Source organism: Camelina sativa, chromosome 11 (assembly GCF_030686135.1).
Source record: "Camelina sativa cultivar CO46 ecotype springtype chromosome 11, ASM3068613v1".
In the NCBI taxonomy this organism is placed as follows: Eukaryota; Viridiplantae; Streptophyta; class Magnoliopsida; order Brassicales; family Brassicaceae; genus Camelina; species Camelina sativa.
This window is the reverse complement of record NC_141890.1, coordinates 9505974-9528238: the sequence shown is the minus strand read 5'-3', so window position 1 is coordinate 9528238 and position 22265 is coordinate 9505974. Positions and strand designations below refer to the sequence as shown.

Below are 22265 nucleotides of genomic sequence, written 5' to 3'. Positions count from 1 at the left end.
TACAGTGGAGGATTTGAAGGCACTTGTTTTGATTATGGTAAGATCGTTGACAAAGAAAACCAAGAAGAAGAAGAAGTTGTCGAAGTAGCATCTGACGAAGAAGAAGACGATGAATTTTCAAATCCGATTTAATGTTTTCGACGACTCCGATATATCAGCCATTAAGGATTTATAAATCACTATAACTCAGCCGTCACATGAATCGACGAGACCTTTTGTTTTCCCGTAAATATTATAACTCTGCCGTAAAGTCATATATATCAGTCATTTACTTTCATATTGTTTATTGTGATAACTCAGCCGTAACATGAATCGACGAGACCTTTCGTTTTCCTGTAAATATTATAACTCAGCCGTCAAGTCATATATATCATTCATTTACTTTCAAATTGTTTCTTGTGATAACTCATCCATAACTCACTATAACTCAGCCGTCACATGACCTTTCGTTTTCCTGTAAATATTGTAACTCAGCCGTCAAGTCATATATATCATTCATTTACTTTCAAATTGTTTCTTGTGATAACTCAGCCATAACTCACTATAACTCAGCCGTCACATGACCTTTCGTTTTCCCATAAATATTATAACTCAGCCGTAAAGTCATATATATCATCCATTTACTTTTAGATTGTTTCTTGTGATAACTCAGCCATAACTCACTATAACTCAGCCGACACATGACCTTTCGTTTTCCCGTAATGATTATAACTCAGCCGTAAAGCGATATTTTGGCGGGAAACCATCAGTTAACCTAATAATAGACATATTTCCATTCTAAATTTAATTTTTATGTTATAATAATTTTAATATTCACTTGTTGGAGAAATACTTTTAGAAAAATAAAATTCTAAATTTGAATAATAATTATTTAATTATTTGCAATAATATCTTGTGATAAAAAGCTCATTTTATGAATTTATTATGCGTGTGGATTTGAGCAGGCATAGAATTAGTGATTTTTCGCGCTTCCCTAACAATACTTTTTGTGACATCGAGAGACGTTTTAATACTTATTAGGAATCTGCCAGAACAAAAGACCCAGAAAAGAAAGAAGAATATGTTTTCATATTATTGAGAAGATCCTAAACCGACCAAACCGAACCGAACCGGAAATAATAGACATATTTCCATTCTAAATATAAATTTTGAGTTATAATAATTTTAATATCCAATTGTTGGAGAAATACTTTTAGAAAAATAAAATTCTAAATTCAAATAATAATTATTTAATTATTTGCAATAATATCTTGTGATAAAAAGATCACTTTATGAATTTATTATGCGTGTGGATTTGAGCAGGCACAACATTAGTGATTTTTCGCGCTTCCCTAACAACACTTTTTGTGACATAGAGAGACGTTTTAATACTTATTAGGAATGTGACCGAACAAAAGACCCAAAATTGAAAGAAAAATATGTTTTCATATTATTGAGAAGACCCTAAACGATAACTCAGCCATAACTTTACCATAACTCAGCCAACCCTCAAATTAGAATGACTAAATAACCGACCAATCCGTACCGAACCGGATACTATTTTTTCCAATATTTTTGGTTAATTACAGTTATATTCGGCTTGCTATCAGTTATATTAAGTTAATCGACCTAATTTGGATAACATTTGGAATATTTATGGTTATATATTCATCTAACTGACCCATAACCGGAAATAATCGAAAAGTAATTTCAAAATTTTTAAATTTTCAAATGGTTATCATATTAGTATATCCAAATTACCACCTTAAACCAAACACAATATAACCGAAACCAAACTGTTATATTAAAACCCATAATGTTGGAAATATGAACCCTAAACCTCAAACCCTAACCCTAACCCTAACCCTAATTCTAACCCCTAAATGTCATGTTTTGAATGTTTTACACATTTTGATCAGACTGTGTAAAAATCAATCTTTGTCCATAATTATTACTTTTTATTGCTTATAATAATTGTAATATTCATTTTTTCATTCTATATTTTAATTTTGAGTTATAATAATTCTAATTTACAAATATTTCATAAGTCAGCCGTTTATGTCGATAACTCAGCCATATCAGTCAATTGTTTGAGAAATACTTTTATTAAAAAAAAATTAAAAAATTCAAATTCAAATTTTGAATTTCTTTTAAATAAAAAATCGCTAAAATCTCATTTATTAAGCGTGTGGTTGTTAACAATAAACATAATTATTGTTTGCGTCTCCCCAACAACACTTTTTGTATTCTCGAGAAGGTATATAATAAATTAACATATCTGTTGTATAACTCAGCCATAATTATACCATAACTCAGCCAACCCTCAAATTAGAATGACTAAATAACAAACCAAACCGAACCGAACCGAAAAAAATAATTTTTCCAATTTGGTATTTTTGAATTGGTATGTTTGGTTAATTTCGGTTATATTCGGCTTACTTTCGGTTATATTAGGCTAATCTACTTAATTACAATATATTTTGAGTTATTTATGGTTATATATTAATCTAACCGACCCATAACCGGAAATAACCAAAACAAAATTTGATTTTTTTTAAAAAAATATTCAAATGGTAATAATATTAGTATATCCATATTACCACCTTAAACCAAACACATTAAAATACATTAGAACCAAAACCAAAAAACAAATAACGTTACTCATCTGAACCTTACATCTCAAACCCTAAACTCCAACCCTAACCCTAACCCCTAAACATCATGTGTTGTATGTTTAACATATTCTGGTGAAAATGTGTAAAAATCAATCTTTCTCTATAATTATTACTTTTTTATTGGTTACAATAATTGTAATATTCATATTTCAATTGTACATTTAAATATTAAGTTATAATAATATAAATTTACAAATATTTCATAAGTCAGCCGTGTAAGTCAATAACTCAGCCATCACTTAGTCACTTCGTCGAAATTTTTTTATTTTTTATTCGAATTTTGAGTTCAATTTTTTAATTATTTTGTATAATATATTGTGAAAAAACTAACTTTATAAATTTATTACGCGTGTGGATCTTAGCAGGCACAAAATTATTGCTTGGGTTTCTCCAACAACACTTTTTGTAATATCGAGGCACAACACGGAAGACCAAATGAAGCCGTACCAAGTTCATAACTCAGCCGTACGAAGTACATAACTCATCCATAACATATATGTTTATTTAATATTTATCAATATTAAATACACAGAGATATGTATCATATGACCTCAATTCAATGTGTATCATATGGCCTCAATTCACATAGATATGTATAATATGGCCTCAATTCAATGTTATATAGAAAGATGGCAATTTGTATAAGCTATGTTTCTTAATTAATTTATAGTTTTATACATACTCTATACAAGTACAACTAGCATGATGATGATACATACTCTATACAAGCACAACTAGCATGATGATGAAATATGGAGGCAATTTAAGATCCCTACCGTAAAAAGTTAAACTAATGTTGTATAGGCACACAACTAATAATTTTTTTTTTTTTGACAATTGGCACACAACTAATAGTCTATATACTCTACAAGCACAACCAATAGTCTATTATTAGCAGTTGTAGTATTTTGTAAAATGGAGACTCCACGGTTGTAAACGTCATCCAACATACTAATTTTACCATTTAATCTTTTCACATAGCATGGGAGATTTTGATATGCACTTCTAATGATATTTTTCGAAGTAATCATGTGATTGCAGAACTTACAGCCTGTAAAACTGAAAAGTGAAAACAGAATCGTGAAACCTAAACAATATTATGATGTTACCAATCTCGCATCGTTTCCAGACCAAAACAAAAATTATCCAAAGTTCACTAAGAAAACGAAACGCAACCGACATTACTCAAAAATAAAAATACAATACAGGGTTTGTTATGTTTTGCATCCCTAATCTGCACTCTTTGACTTCTTCTTCTTCTTCTTCATGATGTGGCCATCATCAGTCTCCTCGTCTCCTCCAGCTTTACTCTTCTTTTTCTTCTTCTCTGATTTCTCATTCTCCTCTGCTGTCTCCATCTTCCTCTTCCTTTTTCTTTCTTCTTCTTTTTCTCTGACTTGTCCTCTTCCATTGCCACCACCTCTTCTTCTTCTTCTTCACCCTTTGCCGTCTTCTTCTTGCTTTTCTTTGCTGAGACATCCTTCCCTTCATCATTGGAACAGATCAAACACTGAGTCCACCATCACTCTAAGGAATGGCAAGATTACTTTAGAATATGACAACAAGTACTGGTAAAACCCGTTCAAAGTCTGTTTTATTTTGCATAACAAGATTGCTATGTTTACATAACAAGAACAAGAAACTTAGTTCACAAGCCAGGTTAGGTATTCAATGGTTGCGTGAACTAATGATGAGATATATAAGGTCTTGAACGAAAAGCCTTGTACTCTTTCTGTATAAGAAAACTATGGTAGACACTAGACATAGGTTATACGGTCCTTCTATTAAAAGATGCGCAAAGAAATGGGTTTGAGATCATCGAGAGATCGGGTTCCTAAGGGAAAGTTACATAATCAAAATGTTAAGGTTCTTACAACTTCATTACTAATATATATGTAAAGACAGTTCTTATAATCTGATTGTATCAGACAGAGATGGATAGAGAAATGAGAATTGATAGACCATACCACTGTCAGTAGCTTTAGAACACATGGCAGCAACGACCTGCATTCTCCTTGGAGGAGACCATAATCAAAATCTTATATACAAAAAAAAACTTTCAAGCAAGAAGACATACAAATGAAACATACGTAACTACCCAAAATCCATAAGTAAATAAAACATTACAAGGTAGGAAGAGGAACTTACTGAGGGAGGAGTTTCCTCTAAAGTTGGATAATGTAACTTGGGAATAATAAGAGAGTGCCTGAAACACCCGAAGAAAAAAAGTTCATAGCTATCAGATTCGAGAATAACAAACACTTGTAACAAAATGCAATCCATCAATCAAGATTCTAACCAAATTGCACCAAGTAATCAAGAACACACAAGTATATAACAGAGCATATGGCAAAACCAATCTCAGTTTTGATTGTTCTTAAAAAAAAAAAAAAAAAAGAATCAAGATTTGTTGACTGTATTACCCATTGCGTAGTGGATTAGTATCCAGTATACACAAACACATATCATCCTCGTACAACTGCATCAAAAGAGTTCAGTTAGTTTTTAGTTCTCTGTTATAAAGAAATTTGAAGAAATAGAGAGAGTTTTTAAAACCTTGAGACATTGAGACTCGCCACGGATAATCTTACAGAAAACGCAGTCGTTTTGGAGATTGGATGGTTCCACTTTCCCGTCGTCGCCGGACGAACCAGAGCTGCAACCGAAGACCCTGAGAGTCGGGTCTCGGGACGGGTTCGGACCATGTGGGTTGAGGTGTGAACAGAGGATCGCAAGCCTTCTAGCTTCCATTATCTGAAGTTGAACCAAATAATTATAATAATCCGATTCTTTTGATTCCCGAAAAGAGCAAATAATGTAGATGATTCTGATTCTAACGGTGGACTCAGTGTTTGATCTGTTCTCTGATCTCATCTCATCTAGGGTTTCAGGGTTTAAGACGATTTGTTTGATGGCTAGAGACTGGACAAAGATAGAGTATCGCAGGCGAGCCGGCGGAACTAGAGTTTCTGCGACGAGAGAGAGGTTTTTTTTCGGTTATGAACAGTGGAAACTGTTTGATTTTCCTTTTTAACATAACGTGGAAAATCGAAAATAATGTGTATTTTAATTTGCTGATGTGTATTTTTTTTTATATTTTTTTATTCAAAATCGAAAAACAAAAACCAAAGGGTAAATTGTAATTACTCTCAAAGCACTAAACATTTGAGTAATTTTCAAAAGATTTATAGATATGAGTAATAAACTAACTTTTGGATAACATTTGAATAATTATTTCAATTAATTTTGGTTTTAGTTTTTCTCTAACGAGGAACTAAAGTAGTAAGCGACGCAACATCAATGGAACAAAGAGAAGACTTATCCATCGATGGACCTGCTTGCTCATGATTACTCCGGGAGAAAAATCCTGGTGGTTGAGGTACATCGAGGGCGATTGAGCTAGTAGTAAGCATTTGGACTATCGCTGACATGGTTGGACGATTTTCAGTATCTTCTTGGACACATAATAATGCAATATGGATGCATCTAATTATTTTGATTCTTTGGTAATTCTCTCGAAAGGACGAATCCACTAGCTCTAGTGGCGAACCGTTACTCCATAGCTTCCAAGTCTATATGTTGAGCGATTTAAGACAAATTATTTGTGACTGTTTAATAGAGGAAAAGAGTAGAGATATGAAGTGTTATACTTACATATGTAACCAAGTTTCCAAAACTAGCATCCATCTGATAGAGGCTGCTGTTCTTCCTTCCGCTTATAATCTCAAGAACTAATACTCCGAAGCTATAGACATCAGATTTCATTGAGAATTGGCCATACATGGCATACTCGGGAGACATGTAACCACTGCCATAATACATAAAAGGTTTGAGTTAATCAAGGAATTCTACATTTAGTAGATGACAAGACCAAAACTTACTAAGTTCCAACTATTCGTCTCGTGTTGTCTTCTGTTTGGTCCAATTCGAAAATCCTCGCCATTCCAAAATCTGCAACTTTCGGGTTCATATCAGCATCCAAGAGGATGTTACCTGCTTTGAGGTCACGATGTATGATTGTGAGTCGTGAATCTTGATGGAGATACAGAATTCCTCTAGCAATTCCTCCTATGATCTTATACCGTGTAGTCCAATCCAACTGGCTCTGCTTATTAGAGTCTGAACATTCCATATATAGTTAGAATATCTAAAACATGAGTTCAAAAATGAAATATATTCCCTAATTAAGCATCGGTTTAACTTACCAAACAAGAAGTAATCAAGGCTTTTATTAGGCACAAACTCGTAGACAAGTATTTTCTCTTCTCTCTCCAAACAAAATCCGAGAAGCTTGACTAGATTTCTGTGTTGAAGCTTTGCCACCACAACAACTTCGTTCTTGAACTCTTTTTCACCTTGTCCTGATGTTTTCGATAGTCTCTTCACCGCAACTTGTACTCCATTAGGAAGTATGCCCTGAAAAGATTGTGAGTTAATAAACAGAGTCATCACCTTAGTTGAATCTCTTTTAAAACTAATTAGGAAGCTCAATGAACTAGTAGTAGTACCTTATAAACTTGTCCGAATCCGCCTTGACCTAGTTTGTTACATATCGAAAACTTATCTGTCGCAGCTTCAACAACCTTAAAATCAAACTGCAATGAGCCTGCAGCTGTAATGTCATCCCGTTCTGCAAAAATATAAAAGGTTCTGAGAATTCAAGTCCAAAAAACTTTAACCAGCACACACATAAATTTTTAAAATCCTTACCATCCTTTTCAGCTGCTGTATCATGAGGCTTCTTCACTCTCTTTGTTACATAGAAGCTAAAAACTGCTACAAAAAGAAGAAAAGAGATAGCGAGCGGCACAACAATTGCTACGATTATCTTTGTTGAATTTTTGCCCCCTGCATAAGTCTTAGATTAGACATGACACATAGTTTCCCGAATTTTGAATGTCGTCTCAACCAAAATAACTATCATGGAATTGAATTAAGATAAAGCTCTTACCAGGAGGAGCTGAAACCAGTGGCAATGGAGGAGCCGGATCCGGGGGGAGGAAGAACAGTTCCCTCTATTGTTTCATTGTAGAAAGGGTAAATCTCGTACCTTGAGTTACAACTCGGGACAAGAAACCTTCCACCGACTTTGTTGAAATATAGTTTTCCGATAGACTGTTGAACACAGCTTAAGCAGTCTTCACCAGTCAGATCAGGAATACACTGAACCGATGTATAAAGCGTTTGGGACAAAGTGAAATCCGATTTATTAACCGCAAATTTCTTTCTTGTTTTGCTATTAGCCGCTTCCTCTGCAGACTTTTTCAACAGTGAGACGACCGCAGCGTTGAACCGGCCAGATTGCTCGGCCGTAACATTCTGATTGCTCCAAGTGATTATTGCAGTTGTGGCATCAGGATCCATGAATATGTTCCGGTCCGAGTATCCAAGCATACACTCGTCATACTGAATCAAGAACTCTTTCCCTCCTGGACATCGTTTCAGAGCGGCCTTAGAAGCAAATGCAACGCACTCATGGCAAACTTCCGCGGAGATATCTCCTTTGCAGAGAAAAACTCCGAATACCTTGTCATGGTTTTGACCCTCTGTGATAATATTTGATCCATTGGAGAAGAGAGAAGTGTTTGAAGAAAGAGAAATCAAAACGGATCCGACATTTGAGTTGTCACTAGTGTTTGTTGATATCCTGTTACTGCAAACATGGCCGACGTAAATAGGGTCTTGTAATTGTGCATAAGCTCTTAAGCTTGTAATGAAGAAGGTGAGAAAGAAGAGAGAGTTTAATGATGCATAATCAGACATTATCTCCTTTCCTCTCTGTTTTTTTTTTTTTTTTTCTTTATGAGTACTAATGAATACATGTGAAACCAACCAACAGCCAGTCAAATTTTGGTTTTGTAGAATAATGCAATTTTCTTGTAAGTCTAAGTCAACCAGACGAGTAACATCAACTTGTATTGTTATTTAAATGATGAACAATGAATCAGTTACTTAAAATAAAGTTATTATTCTCTATCAATCTATTTCCGAAAAAGATAAAACATATTGGAGTTGAATATTGAATAGGTTCAAGATTATTTTGCTAGGCGCGGAGACTTTGGGTGATTAAGACAAAAACCGTTTTATACTTACTTACCAGACAAGTAACAAATGGACAGTTCTAAATTAAAACAGTAAGTAATTTCACAACCCTAGCTAATTCAGTTAGAGCCTTCACTGCTTCAAAACCAATCAACACTATTTAGTGGAAGGTTGATTTCTAGAAATAGTCGTTGACTTCGTATTTTAGTACTTTTTTACCTTGTTAACTTTACCAATTGTGTGTATTAGTCTTTTAGAGTCATTTTGGGAAACATGGAACTCATACATGCTTACTTACATCATTCTCACCTCTCTATTTTGAGTATTTTCCTCACAAAATTCTACACAATATCGTACTTAGCTAACACATCTCTCTGTTCCAACAAAACAAACCTAGTGCCAAGAATCAACAATTAGGCCACTGTCTCTTCACTCTTTTGCCCCCATTATGTAGTAAATAAGAGTATCTTACACTTGCTTGAGGGGCACTCATGTAAAATTCAAAATAATGGAAGAAGGTAAATTAAGACAAATCTTGTTTCATTGTCATAATCTCTCTGAAACGTTTCGTTGTCTTCAGCGAGGAGTTACATGAGTAATAGAAGCATCATCAACGGAACATAGAGCAGACGAACCCATCGATGGACCAAATTTTTCATGCTTAGTCTGAAAGAAACATCCAGGTGGTCGAGGAGCAGCCAGAGCGATTGAGCTAGTAGTGAGCATCTGGACGACCGTTGACATGGTTGGACGATCTTCAGCTTCTTCTTGAACACATAGTAAAGCAATATGGATGCATCTGGTAATTTCGTTTATTTGATAGCTATCTTGAAAGGATGGATCCACGACCTCCATTGGTGACTCATTGTTCCATACTCTCCAAGTCTGTTAAACAGTTCAAGAAATTTTCAAAACTTTGGTCATTTTTATATAAAACAGAGGATTTTGAAAGTTTAAATAACTTTGTATATACTCACAACAATGACCAAAATTTAAAGGGTGTATACGTACATATGTAACCAAATTGCCCTCGCTACTATCCATTTGATAGGTACCGATGTTTTTCTTGCCGCTTATAATTTCAAGAACTAAGATCCCAAAGCTGTATACATCTGATTTCATGGAGAATTTGCCGTACATGGCATATTCCGGAGACATATAGCCACTGCCATAATATTAAGTGTAAAGTTAATAGAAGCATATTACAGTCTACGTACAGAGGCAATGAATGGGGAAACGCAAAACTTACTAGGTTCCAACTACTCTTCTCGTATTGGCTTCCGTTTGGTCCATTTTAAAAATCCGTGCCATTCCAAAATCTGCAACTTTTGGGTTCATATCATCATCCAAGAGGATGTTACCCGCTTTGAGGTCACGATGTATGATTGTGAGTCGTGAATCTTGATGTAGATAAAGAATCCCTCTAGCAATTCCTCCAATGATCTTGTACCGTCTTGTCCAGTCAAGTTGACTTTTCATTGTAGAGTCTGCAACATCCGCATTCACAATGTTAAAGAACACTGGTCTCAAGAAAGGGCTTGAAATAATGAATAGTTTTGGGATTAAATATTGTAGTTATTTTTTTTTACCAAAGAGAAAGTAATCAAGGCTTTTGTTAGGCACAAACTCGTAGACAAGTATTTTCTCCTCTCTCTCTAAACAAAATCCGAGAAGCCTGACAAGATTTTTGTGTTGAAGCTTTGCCACAACAAGAACCTCATTCTTGAACTCTTTTTCACCTTGTCCTGATGTTTTCGATAGTCTCTTCACTGCAACTTGTAACCCATTAGGAAATGTGCCCTACACAAATTATGAGTTCCAACCCATTTACATTGTTTGATTTGGTTATGGAACTAATCAGGACGCTTAGTGAATTGGTAAACATGTACCTTGTAAACTTCTCCAAATCCACCTTGACCGAGTTTGTTACTTTCCGAAAACTTATCAGTTGCGGCTTCAATAACTTTAAAATCAAACTGCAAGGAGCCTGCTGTTGTAATATCATCACCATCTGCAATTTTAAATGTTTTAAGAATTAAGCTCGAGCAAATGATTAAGTAGCAAACACTAGTGTATATATTACCATCATGTGCAGCTGCTGTCTCATAAGTTTTCTTGGCTCTCTTTGCACGGAAACAATAACAAGCTATGAAAAGCATAGCAGAAAGGGCTAATGGCACAACTATTGCTGTGATTATCACTATGGATTTTTTGCCTTTTCCTGCATTAAGTCTTGAATCAGACATGACGAAAATTCCAAAATCTTGAATTTCACAATACAAAAAACATTTACAGAGAGATATGGAGAGCTCTTACCAGGCTGCCGAGGACTCCTACGAGGCTGCCGAGGAGGAGGAGGAGTAGATGGATTGAAGGTTTCATTGTAGAAAAGGTTAGGCTCGTACCTTATATTACAACTTGGCCAAGAAAACCGTGCTCCGATTGTATCACGAGACAAGTTCATGATGGCTTGTTGCAGACAGCTTGAGCAGTTTTCGCTTGTCAGATCAGGCGTGCACTGACCCAGTACATAAATCGTTTGGGAGGCTGTGTAGTTCGCCTTGTTAAACGCAAACTTTATTGGACTAGCAGCAGCCTCCTCTACGGTTTCATTAATCAAAGAGAGGAGTACCTTATTGAACTGATCTGATTGGTTTGCCGGAACAGTGTTTTGGTTTCTCATGAACTGTCCAGTTGTTGTTACTGGATCCGAGAGAATATTCCGGTTAGCGTATCGAAGCATGCAATGGTCGTAGTATATGATAGCCTCCTTCCCATTTGTACACTGATTTCGAATGTCCTTGACGGCGAAGTTGACACAGTCACGACAGACTTCCAGGGACAAGTCTCGGCGGCAGAGGTAAAGTCCGAAAACTATGTCGGGATATTCTCCCCGCGGAAGGCATAGGAACCCATTGGAGGATAAATAATTTTCTTTGGAAGAAAGATAGGTCAAAAGCCATGTGAGATTAGAAGAGTATGTGCTGTTTTCGAGGTAAGTAGAATAGGAACTCGAACAAACAAAACCGACGTACTCAGGTCTAGGTTGCTGTATAGAAGGTCTCAGGCTGGTAAGGAAGGTAAGAAGGAAGAGGAAACCATAAGCAGACATTTCCCAACACTTCTCCATTAATTAATGCCTTTGTGCTTCGTTTATTTATTTTTTAATTGGTGGTCTTGATGAATTTGAAGCCAATCAAGAGTGCTCTGTTTTGTAAGACAATACAGTTTCTTTTAAGTCCACGTCAACGCTTAAAACCAAAGAGATAGACCTGTAGTTGACGAGTAACATCAACTTGATATTTAGTGTTTTCACACAGAAAAAAAACAAGTTTCTTCTATTTTGTAATGATTCTTTTTTTTGACGTCGGTAGATAGCTTTACTTTAATTGTAGAATTTTCAACTCCACTATTTCAAAAAGTGAAATCGATTTTTCAAAACCAAAACGAAAACGTGATTAAGAAAACACTTGTTAAATCGGGGTTTAGGGACAACATAAGTTTTTAATCTAATCCGTTAAGAATCAAAATATCATGGTTTTTGAAGACCGAATTTGATTTTTTTGCCGGGACTATATATGTATCTTGTAAGTATAACTAAGCAGTTTGAAACTTGAAAAGCAAAGAAAGAAGAACTGCTTCACAACCCTAGTTGGCCCAGTTGTATCACGTTACCATGTGTTTTTTTTTCATTCATAGCTGGTTTTTGTTGTCTTGCAAAAAGGGGAAAGAAGACTGATCAAAGGTCAATTAAAACCGAGTGTATACTCCACCAGGATCTATGGGGAATAAATAATAAGTGTGTGATATATGATATGGCGTATATGGTTATGAGAGAGTTGAATAAATGGAGGGTTGTAAAATAAAAAATAAATAATAAGTGTGTGATATATGATATGGCGTATATGGTTATGAGAGAGTTGAATAAATGGAGGGTTGTAAAATAAAGTAGAGAGTTGAATAAATGGAGGGTTGTAAAATAAAAAATAAATAATAAGTGTGTGATATATGATATGGCGTATATGGTTATGAGAGAGTTGAATAAATGGAGGGTTGTAAAATAAAGTAGAGAGTTGAATAAATGGAGGGTTGTAAAATAAAGCATAAAAATATCTTAAGGAATATTCTATGTAATATTCCCTAAGACTTGTAATATAAATACTAAGGCTTGGTGAAGAGTTTCATTCAAGCTTAACTGAGTGAGTTTGAGTAAGAGTCTTAAGAGTTCTTGTAACCTTTTGAGTGTTTCAATAATAAAGTTTATCCCCTTGTATAAAGATTTTTCTTATATACTTACATAATATTTTTCCAAATACTTCCTAAACACTTAGCATTGATCCTAAAAACCTCCTAAGTGGTTGTACCACTATGTGTGTGTAATTGTGGGTGGTATTGTTATAACACTTTAGGATCGAATCCACAGAGACCAAGTATTGCACTATAAAACTATGATGGTCGAATCTAGCTAAAACAAAAGAGGAAGTTTGTGTTTCAAGTAACTACTAAAATCGGAAAGTAAATAAACTGCTATTAAATCAATTTGGAAATATTGGGCGTAGGGATATGGGGATGATTCTCAGACTAAGGTGGAAGATGAGGTTGCATTAGACACCATTCTAGAACTCAAATCACTGATGTAAAACTAACCTACTTCCGCAACGTTAGCTACCTATGTAATGAAATATACTAAACCCTAAACTGTCGTTTGGACCTAGCAAATCAAGCAAGCAATAAAAGTTTAGGTTTGATCTGTTCACAAGGTGCCTCAACTTCAACTTTCGTTGGCTAAGGTCCATCTTGCTCTGCTAAGCTTTTTTCCAGCAACTCAACAACACTTTTGGTGCCCCGATGAATTAAACCTAAGATCTTAATCTAGGTGATCAATCTAGCTTAAGCTTTAAGAACAACAATAGATGAAGAACAAAATAGATCAGCCCCCAAATCTAACAACCTATGTTTAGAGAAACATAAATCCTTTTGAAACCCGAAACCCAATAGTGAAACTACTCAGACATGGAAACAAAAGAACAACAAATCAAAGATGAAGAAAACATAATTGAATTGCAAAGAGAAATAAAAGGGTTCAGAATTCTTCTCCAAAGGGTTAGAGAGGATTAGAGATCTTCTCCCAAAGCTTACAAGTACTCAAAAGCTGCGTAATATCAAAGTTGTGTCTCTGGAGGCCGAGCCTCGTGCTTTAATACTAAAATAAAACCCTAAAAGTCGGTTTAAAACGAAAAAGGAAAAGTTGCTTCGGGTACGGGACTGATCGATCCCGAATGAGGATCAGCCGATCCTGGATGTTTTTCTGCATTATCTCCATCTGCTTGTTTGTCTGATCGGTCTTCAACCAATTTAGCTCCAAATGCATGCTTTCATCCCCAAAACACTTAGTTTCTTTCCAAAGTAGCCTAAAACCTGTACAGACTCACAAAAGACTAAAAAGACTCTAAAAGCACACTTGGACCTAATAAAAGACTCAAAACAAGTGTAAAAACTATAGTTAAAATCCTACAAAATGCAGACACATCAAAGACTTATAACACAGTGCCTGCATCTGAGGGTAAAGATTCAATAGATAATATTTTTGGATTTGCTTAATGTCATTCCCTTTTTTCCAGAGTACTAACACTTTTATTCTGCATCAGGAGATGATATAACAACCGTAGAGTCGCTGCAACTTGATTACAGAGCAGTTCAAGCTGAAACAAATGATCATTCAGAAAACAACAAAATTGGTCAAGGTGGATATGATGTGGTTTACAAGGTATATTATTATTATTTTTATTATTTTTTTACAAGGTATATTATTATTATATACTGTATATAATTTATCAGTTGCGGTTTTGAATTAGTACATTTGGATAACGAGATATTGCTGATAAAAATGGATAGGGAACATTTACAAATGGAACCGTAGTTGCAGTGAAGAGACTGTCGAGAAATTCAGAAAAAGGTGACACAGAATTCAAGAACGAGGTTGTAGTTGTTGCAAACCTTCGACACAAGAATCTTGTTAGGCTTCTCGGATTTTCTATAAAACGAGAAGAAAGGATATTGGTCTATGAGTATGTGACAAATAAAAGCCTTGATATATTCCTATTTGGTCAGTTGCATGAAATGATTTGTTTCATTTAATCAGTCTTGAAACATGGGTTTGCAAATCTTTAGAGCTAACTATTATTCATGGATGTCCACAGATCCTGCAAAGAAAGGGATTCTATATTTTCATCAAGATTCACGACTTACAATCATATACCGTGACCTCAAAGTGAATAACATTCTCCGAGATGCAGATATGAATCCTAGAATTGCTGATTTTGGAATGGCTAAGATCTTTAAAATCGATCAAATCAGGAGAAAACAAGTAGAATAGTTGGTACCTAGTAAGTCTTTCCACTTAACTTCTCACACCTTGAAATTTGTCGAAAATTATTTTGCCATCATACTAAAGTTTTTGTTGTTGATTACATGTCTCCTGAATAAGCGATGCGAGGCGATGCCAGTTCTTAGTGAAATCTGATGTCTATAATTTCGGTGTATTAGTTCTTGAGATTGTAGGCGGTAGGAAAAATAGCAGCTTCTTCGAGACAAACGACACGCTAGACTTAGTCACACATGTAAGTTTAAAGGAAATTAAATCTATATTTTTTCTCATCTCTTACAATAAGCAATTAATAGTTGCAAGAACTGATTGACTATTCTAGGCTTGGAAGCTTTGGAATAAGGGAACAACATTAGACCTTGTGGATCCGATCATTGTAGAAAGATGTCAGAACAAGAGTGAAGTGGTTCGATACATCCATATTGGTCTTTTGTGTGTTCAAAAAAATCCAGTAGAGCTTCCATCCTTGTCAACTATGTCCATGATGCTCACTAGTAATACTGTGACTTTACCAGTGCCTCAACAACCAGGGTTTTTCATGCAAAGTAGACAAAACCCGCTTCAATCAGATCAATCAACGAGGAACATGTATATTCTAGCTGTATCTATTGACGATGGATCGATCAGCGATTTACATCCTCGTTGAATATGGTGTTACCCTTCGTGATAAAAATAAATTGGTATTAATGTATTACTGAAATCTGTTAGTTGATAATTGAGTTTGGTCAACAGTTGCAACGTTTTGGTCTAAACGTTGCAGTTTGGGATGTTTCACTAGAGAGTCATCAAGTATGAAAAGACACAAGTCATTGTGTTATCGTGTCTATTTGTTAACTATATAAACCAATTTTGTCTTGATTGTAAACAACAAGTTTCATGCAAATACATATTTCAGTTTTCGTTCTTGTCTTCTCCAAAGAGAAGAGACAAAGTCTCTTGCTCTGTTTCTATTCTTCTTTCTCTCAATATTCTAACATGGTATCAGAGAATAGATTCAAATTTCTTGATTGTGAACTACCACTCGTGGATGTCCAGTCCCAAACTTTACGCTATAGATGTCCAGTCCTGAGCGTAAGGGGGTGTGTTAGATTTGAAGGTGACAAAAGAGAAGTTTTGAGGAAAAGAGTGATCTCAAGAGTTTCTATATCAAAAAAAAAAACAAAACAAAACAAGAATGAGGAATTGTCAAATTGTGTAACGGGAAAGAGAGGTTGCAACAAGAATGAGGAAGAAGCCGTGTGTAAAAGTTGCATATATGATTCTTTTGTTATTTTGTATCATGGGTTTTTATATTCACAATAAAATTTAGTGTGTATTGGTTTCATGATATCTATATTCAACTCAAAACTTCTTGTTATTCAAAATTTTTAGTTTCCGGTAATTTTATTTTTTGTTGAGATGTCATTGTTTTTACAATTTTTTAATAAAACACAAATTTGAGAAACGCACGATCCCTTAATTATAACTAAGGTTTCTAAAAAAACAACCTTACAAATTTAATAAATCTCTTAACTTTTGAAGCCAAGCTTCCACTAAACTCTTTTGGTTTAGACTTTAGAGGTGCAGAAACAATTACTTACTCTATTTCACAAAGTGTTATTTTGACACATTACACACAAATTAAAAAAATTAAATTATACATACATATCTTTATATATTGAAGGAGTAATTAATTATTTAAATTTAGTAAAAAGAGCTTCGGGATAAGAGTAGAATAAAAAATATGATGTTAAAAATCTATGTTGCATGTAAACTTTTTTTAAGGTCTGTTTCCCGTTTCCGAAACGTTTCAGAAATAGAAACTCGTGGAAACACGAAAACAAGCCACGAAAACATGATTCCTAAAAATCTCTGTTTGGAAACACGATGGAAACTCCGTTTTCGTTTTGGAAACACGACAGAGACATTTTTTAGCTAAGAAACTTAATAAATAAAATAATTTGAAAATATATATTCATAATACATATAAATATATAATATTATTAATGTTTTAATTCAACTATTTAAAGTTTATGTTTTGAATTTATGTTGTTTCAAATATTTTTATTGATATAGGTTTTATGTTTGATGTTTTATTATGTATATATATATATATCTATATATATATATATCCAGGTATACATACGTTTCCAAAACGTTTTCATTTTTTAATTTTAGAAGATTATCGTTTCCCGTTTCTGAAACGTTTCGTTTCCACGTATCCGTTTCCATTGCAACCTATTTAAAAATCACATTGGAAATGTAAAGTGACATTCATTGTGAAACAAAGAAAAAAGTCTAAAATAATGTTCTTTGTGAAATAGGAGTATGAACTTTTGGGTTTGATATCACCGTTGTAACGCCCCCGAACCGTCTTATGGCCAGACAATCTATGGACCGGTCTATGAATGCTACGCTCAAGGCGACCGCTGCGATCCGACGGAGATTCCACCAACTAATCAGGTCCCTCACCCAGTTCACTGGAGATGTCTTCCCGCTGCAAACGTCCCGTAAACTTTTCAACCTGTACTACATATGTGGCGTTGTGTTGGCTCGAACTAAGCCAAGTACCATTTCACTTGTCTTAGTACATCAAAAATCCCTTTAATTACTTAAGTACATTGTTACATTCAATAAGTGATTATGTAAATCGTCATTTAATCAAATACCTAATTTTTTCATCGAAATTCAACTTAATTTTAACATGGCCTTTTCCCCACAAAAAAGTTATGTTGTTAAATAAAAATGAAGTAAAAAAATCGTTTACTTTTGACTTTTTGACTTCCTACTTATGGTCGTCATAAACCATCGTCTACTTCACGTTAATCAGAGAGACAAGAAAACTATTCTGTTTATAAATGAGAAAGCTCCATCATGTGAAACTCAAATCTCAAGGAAGTCGAACCATGTCTTCTTTGGTATCTTTCATCTCCCTTTTCCTGTTCTCAGTTCTCACTAGCTTCAAAGCTTCTGCTCAAAATCTTAATTACCTAGGTCGTTTTTGTCCAAATACGACAACGTATTCAAGGAACAGCACTTACTTCACCAATCTCAAAACCCTTTTGTCCTCTCTCTCTTCCCGTAACGCCTCTTACTCCACCGGATTCCAAAACGCCACGTCGGGACAATCCCCCAACAGGGTCACCGGACTTTTCCTTTGCCGCGGAGATTACTCGCCGGAAGTATGTCGTAGCTGCGTCACCTTTGCCGTTAACGAAACATTAACTCTTTGTCCGTATGAGAGAGAGGTCGTGCTCTATTACGATGAGTGTATGCTCAGATACTCTCACCAGAATTTTCTATCGACCCTTACGTACGACGGATATATACTCATGAATAACAGGAATACTATTTCTTCTAATCAAACTCAAACAGAGCGGTTCATAGATTTGGTGTCCTCCACGATGAACCGAGCTGCCACCGAAGCAGCCAAAAGTTCTAGAAAATTATATACGATAAAGAACGAATTGACCGAATTTCAGACTTTTTACGGGCTGCTTCAGTGCACTCCTGATCTTACAAGACAGGACTGCAGGAGATGTTTGCTACGTTCTGTCGGTGGAATGTCTCATGACCGAATTGGAGCAAGACTTCTTTATCCGAGTTGTATTGCAAGGTACGAGCTTTATGCGTTTTACAACGAAACCGGCATTAAAACACCATCACCACCACCACTACCATCATCACCACCGCTACAGTCGCCTGTGTCTACTCCTCCGGTGATATCTCCTTCACTACCTGGTAAACACTTTTTACTACCTCTGTTTTTTTTTGCCCTGTTTTTTTGGAAATAGCACCAAAACAGAAAGTTTCGTTTTTTTAACATAATTTGGACTAAGCAAATGATGTTTGGAAAGCAGGGAAAGGTGGGAATTCAAATATGTTAGTGGTAGCCATTGTTGTGCTTATTATAGTGGTTGTTCTGCTGTTCATAGCTGGTTATTGTTTCCTAGCAAAAAGGGCTAAGAAGGTTTATGACACAGCGCCTGCATCTGAGGGTAAAGATAAAATAAACAATCTTAATTTGGTTTGATTAACTTCATTCATAAGTATATTTTTCCTGATTACTAACTCTTTTATCCTGCATCAGTAGATGATATAACTACCATAGAGTCGTTGCAACTTGATTATAGAATAGTTCAAGCTGCAACAAATGATTATTCAGAGAATAATAAGATTGGTCGAGGTGGATTTGGTGAGGTTTACAAGGTATACTATAAAATTACTATTAGTTCTTTACTTGCTCCTGAGGTTTATGTACCTTTTCTTGAAACACATTGGGTAACGTGATGATGGTGATAAAAATGGATAGGGTACATTTGTAAATGGGAAAGAAGTTGCGGTGAAGCGACTGTCGAAAAATTCAGGACAAGGTGAAGCAGAGTTCAAGACCGAGGTTGTTGTAGTTGCAAAGCTTCAACACAGAAATCTGGTTAGGCTTCTTGGGTTTTCGCTGCAAGGAGAAGAAAGGGTATTGGTGTACGAGTATATGCCCAACAAAAGCCTTGATTACTTCCTCTTTGGTCAGTTGCATTTATTGGTTTCTTTCAATGATTTTTTAAGCCATGCATGGGGTTGTAATTTGTAAATCTTAAGATTTATATGTAATACATGGATGTGCACAGACCCTTTAAAGCAGATTCAGCTGAACTGGACTCGCCGATACAATATCATTGGAGGAGTTGTTCGGGGGATTCTTTATCTCCATCAAGATTCACGGCTCACAATCATACACCGTGACCTAAAAGCAAGTAACATTCTCCTAGATGCGGATATGAATCCCAAAATTGCGGATTTTGGAATGGCTAGGATCTTTGGATTGGACCAAACCCAAGAGAACACAAGCAGAATAGTTGGTACCTTGTAAGTCTTCCACTTTAATTCTCTCACAAGTTGAATTTGGTTGAACATTATCTTGTCAACATACTAAAGTTCTGTTATGGATTCCAGCGGTTACATGTCTCCTGAATATGCGTTGCATGGCCAGTTCTCAATGAAATCTGATGTCTATAGCTTTGGAGTGTTAGTTCTTGAGATTATAAGCGGTAGGAAGAATAACAACTTTGACGAGACAAGCAACTCACAAGACTTGGTCACACATGTAAGTTTTTAAAGGCAATCAATATTTACCTCTCCTACAATGAGGAATGTTAGTTAGAACTGATTGATAGATTGATATTCTAGGCTTGGAGGCTCTGGAGTAACAGAACAGCATTAGACCTTGTGGATCAAGTTATATTAGATAATTGCCAGAAGAGTGAAGTGGTTCGATGCATACATATCGGTCTTTTATGCGTTCAAAACGATCCGGTACAGCGTCCGACAATGTCAACCATTTGTGTGATGCTCACTAGTAATACTATTACTTTACCAGTGCCTCAACAACCAGGATTTTCCATTCAAAGTAGACCGGAAAAGGACCCGCTTGATTCAGATTAATCTACGTCGACCAAGTCAGATTCAGTATATGTTGATGATGCATCGATCACTTATATATATCCTCCTTGAAAATGGTGTTAGCCTTCACGCTTGAACTAACTGGCATTACTGAAATCAAGTTTAAGCATGTATTTATTACATATTTGATATTTCTGTAGGTGGTCAACCTTGTTTATTGTTTAGTTTTGATTTGGTTTGTTACAACCATTTGTAATTTTGTCTGATTTTTAGTTAAAAATAACTTCAAAATCCAAATTTATCATTGTTATATATATACATTTTAAATACAACGAAACAATTTTTAAACTAATCTTCAGTACCACTTTCAACGAGGACATATGGTGAATTGCTGATCGATGTATCCACAATAGACCCAAGGAACATAAATATCTGCTTTTAATAGATTGTTCTGAATCAAATGGTCTTTTGCGGGTCTACTATTATTGAAGAAATAAAGTCATGGTTCCGTTGTTAAGTCACAGTGAGCATCACAACTTCACAAGTTGAACACAAAAGCCCAATATATGAATGCATCGAGCTAATAACCAGATCCACGAGTCTAACGATGTCACGACTCGCGAGTCGCGACAGAGGTAAATGTCACTATGCGTGTTGTTTATGCTGTAGTTAAGGATACATTTCTTTTTCTTCTTATCTTTACTGGGTCATGAGTAATAAACTACTAACGAATCAAAATTTGAAAACCATCCAGCACGTCAAACTATTTTTTCTTTCTTGGTTGCGTACTTAATAATCAATACAATTTCTTGAAAGCCAAAGCCAACTACAAGAGTAACATCAACTTTAATTGTTATTGAAATGTTAGTCTAAACATGTGAAAGCGATAAGCAGGAAAAAAAGAAGAGAATTATAAAATCCGGAGGTCAATAATACAGCACCGTTAAACTTACGTACCAGACAAGTAACAAACGAACAGTTATAAGTTTAAAACATTAGTAATATCACAACCCTAGCTGAATCAGTTTCTATCCTTCATTCATTGCTTCAGAACCAATCAACACGCTCAACGGAAAAGTACACATCTAAGAAAGAACCTTTGAATTTCTATTATAGTGCTTGACAATTGTGTATTAGATTTTCAGTCATTTTGGAAAACAAATAACTAAAATATGACTTAGATCACTCTCTCCCATCTTCTTCCTTAGATCATTTTTTAAAGAGAGATTCTCAAAATTAGCACCAAAATAAGTTTTTTTTTCCAAACTTAGCACAACATTTCTAAAATATTTTAAATAGCACCAATTAATCATTTAAAATTAAATCCTAAATTCAAAATACTAGATCCTACCCCTCAAAACTATATCCTAAATATGAAATTGAGAACCCAAACCTAAAAAAAAAAAACTCTAAAAATTAATTTTAAATATTTTATGTGTTAAATAGTGTTATTTTTGGAAATTTATGAAATGTGTGCTATAATTGTTCATAAATTTGTTTTAGTGCTATTTTAGGGTATTTCTCTTTTTTAAAAGCAAACTCCAATAGACGCCACATATTCCATATTTAGATCATTGATCCAATAACTAAAATCATAGCCTATTTCCAATTCTTATTTTTTTTTGTTGGTTAAAATGGCAATTTAAAAAAAAAAAAAAAATCTTCACGTTAAAACCAAGGCTCCTACTGGTAACCATTAGAAAAAAAAAAAAAAAGAATAAAAAGAATAATGCATAATAGAATAAACAGTTTTTGAGGAATGAAAAGAAAATCTGCAGAGAAAGAACAAAATAGTAAATGGTAACCAA

The 22265-nt window shown here is 34.9% G+C and overlaps 3 protein-coding genes and 1 pseudogene across 9 annotated transcripts; 1 reads left to right on the top strand and 3 right to left on the bottom strand.

Moving 5' to 3' along the window:
• Positions 1-3735: 3735 nt before the first annotated feature.
• LOC104722715 (adenylylsulfatase HINT3-like) lies at positions 3736-5659 on the bottom strand. Of its 2 annotated transcripts, none has more exons than XM_019232328.2 (5): positions 5211-5659; positions 5078-5133; positions 4803-4860; positions 4622-4668; positions 3736-4139 (listed from the first exon to the last, which is right to left on the bottom strand). In XM_019232328.2, exons 1-4 carry the CDS (start codon positions 5526-5528, stop codon positions 4636-4638), a joined length of 465 nt encoding a protein of 154 aa, XP_019087873.1. In that variant the 5' UTR covers positions 5529-5659; the 3' UTR covers positions 3736-4139; positions 4622-4635. The 2 variants fall into 2 exon arrangements, with proteins under 2 accessions (XP_019087873.1, XP_019087872.2); XM_019232327.2 differs by having other exon boundaries at positions 4622-4658.
• A 189-nt stretch (positions 5660-5848) lies between these two features.
• LOC104722705 (cysteine-rich receptor-like protein kinase 5) lies at positions 5849-8454 on the bottom strand (annotated as a pseudogene). The gene is made up of 7 exons (XR_015572702.1): positions 7606-8454; positions 7365-7502; positions 7163-7284; positions 6860-7070; positions 6536-6773; positions 6309-6462; positions 5849-6226 (listed from the first exon to the last, which is right to left on the bottom strand). The product of XR_015572702.1 is annotated as a cysteine-rich receptor-like protein kinase 5 (transcript).
• Positions 8455-8958: 504 nt separating this feature from the next.
• LOC104722706 (cysteine-rich receptor-like protein kinase 5) lies at positions 8959-12046 on the bottom strand. 2 transcript variants are annotated; one of them, XM_087475763.1, is made up of 7 exons: positions 11034-12046; positions 10780-10917; positions 10586-10707; positions 10286-10496; positions 9946-10183; positions 9708-9861; positions 8959-9581 (listed from the first exon to the last, which is right to left on the bottom strand). In XM_087475763.1, the coding sequence occupies exons 1-7, from the start codon at positions 11824-11826 to the stop codon at positions 9273-9275; spliced, it is 1965 nt and encodes a 654-aa protein (XP_087331889.1). In that variant the 5' UTR covers positions 11827-12046; the 3' UTR covers positions 8959-9272. The 2 variants fall into 2 exon arrangements, with proteins under 2 accessions (XP_087331889.1, XP_010439212.1); XM_010440910.3 differs by having other exon boundaries at positions 11013-11940.
• A 5832-nt stretch (positions 12047-17878) lies between these two features.
• On the top strand, positions 17879-20754 carry LOC104722707 (cysteine-rich receptor-like protein kinase 8). 4 transcript variants are annotated; one of them, XM_010440912.3, is made up of 7 exons: positions 17879-18801; positions 18921-19058; positions 19154-19269; positions 19373-19583; positions 19686-19923; positions 20011-20161; positions 20245-20754. In XM_010440912.3, exons 1-7 carry the CDS (start codon positions 17919-17921, stop codon positions 20497-20499), a joined length of 1992 nt encoding a protein of 663 aa, XP_010439214.2. In that variant the 5' UTR covers positions 17879-17918; the 3' UTR covers positions 20500-20754. The 4 variants fall into 4 exon arrangements, with proteins under 4 accessions (XP_010439214.2, XP_019087864.1, XP_019087865.1 ...); XM_019232319.2 differs by having other exon boundaries at positions 17880-18801; positions 19151-19269; XM_019232320.2 differs by having other exon boundaries at positions 17880-18801; positions 19151-19269; positions 20232-20754.
• The last annotated feature ends 1511 nt before the right edge of the window (positions 20755-22265 follow it).

Coding starts and splice junctions, on each gene's coding strand:
- LOC104722706 (XM_010440910.3), bottom strand. CDS start 11,826: ATGGAGAAGTGTTGGGAAATGTCTGCTTATGGTTTCCTCTTCCTTCTT. Junction 10,497..10,585: donor GATTTGGAGAAGTTTACAAG/GTACATGTTTAC, acceptor TAATTTGTGTAG/GGCACATTTCCTAATGGGTT. Junction 9,582..9,707: donor AGGGCAATTTGGTTACATAT/GTACGTATACAC, acceptor ACTGTTTAACAG/ACTTGGAGAGTATGGAACAA.
- LOC104722715 (XM_019232327.2), bottom strand. CDS start 5,528: ATGAGATCAGAGAACAGATCAAACACTGAGTCCACCGTTAGAATCAGA. Junction 5,134..5,210: donor GCGAGTCTCAATGTCTCAAG/GTTTTAAAAACT, acceptor CTTTTGATGCAG/TTGTACGAGGATGATATGTG. Junction 4,861..5,077: donor ACTAATCCACTACGCAATGG/GTAATACAGTCA, acceptor CGGGTGTTTCAG/GCACTCTCTTATTATTCCCA.
- LOC104722707 (XM_019232319.2), top strand. CDS start 17,919: ATGAGAAAGCTCCATCATGTGAAACTCAAATCTCAAGGAAGTCGAACC. Junction 19,270..19,372: donor GATTTGGTGAGGTTTACAAG/GTATACTATAAA, acceptor AAAAATGGATAG/GGTACATTTGTAAATGGGAA. Junction 20,162..20,244: donor CACAAGACTTGGTCACACAT/GTAAGTTTTTAA, acceptor TTGATATTCTAG/GCTTGGAGGCTCTGGAGTAA.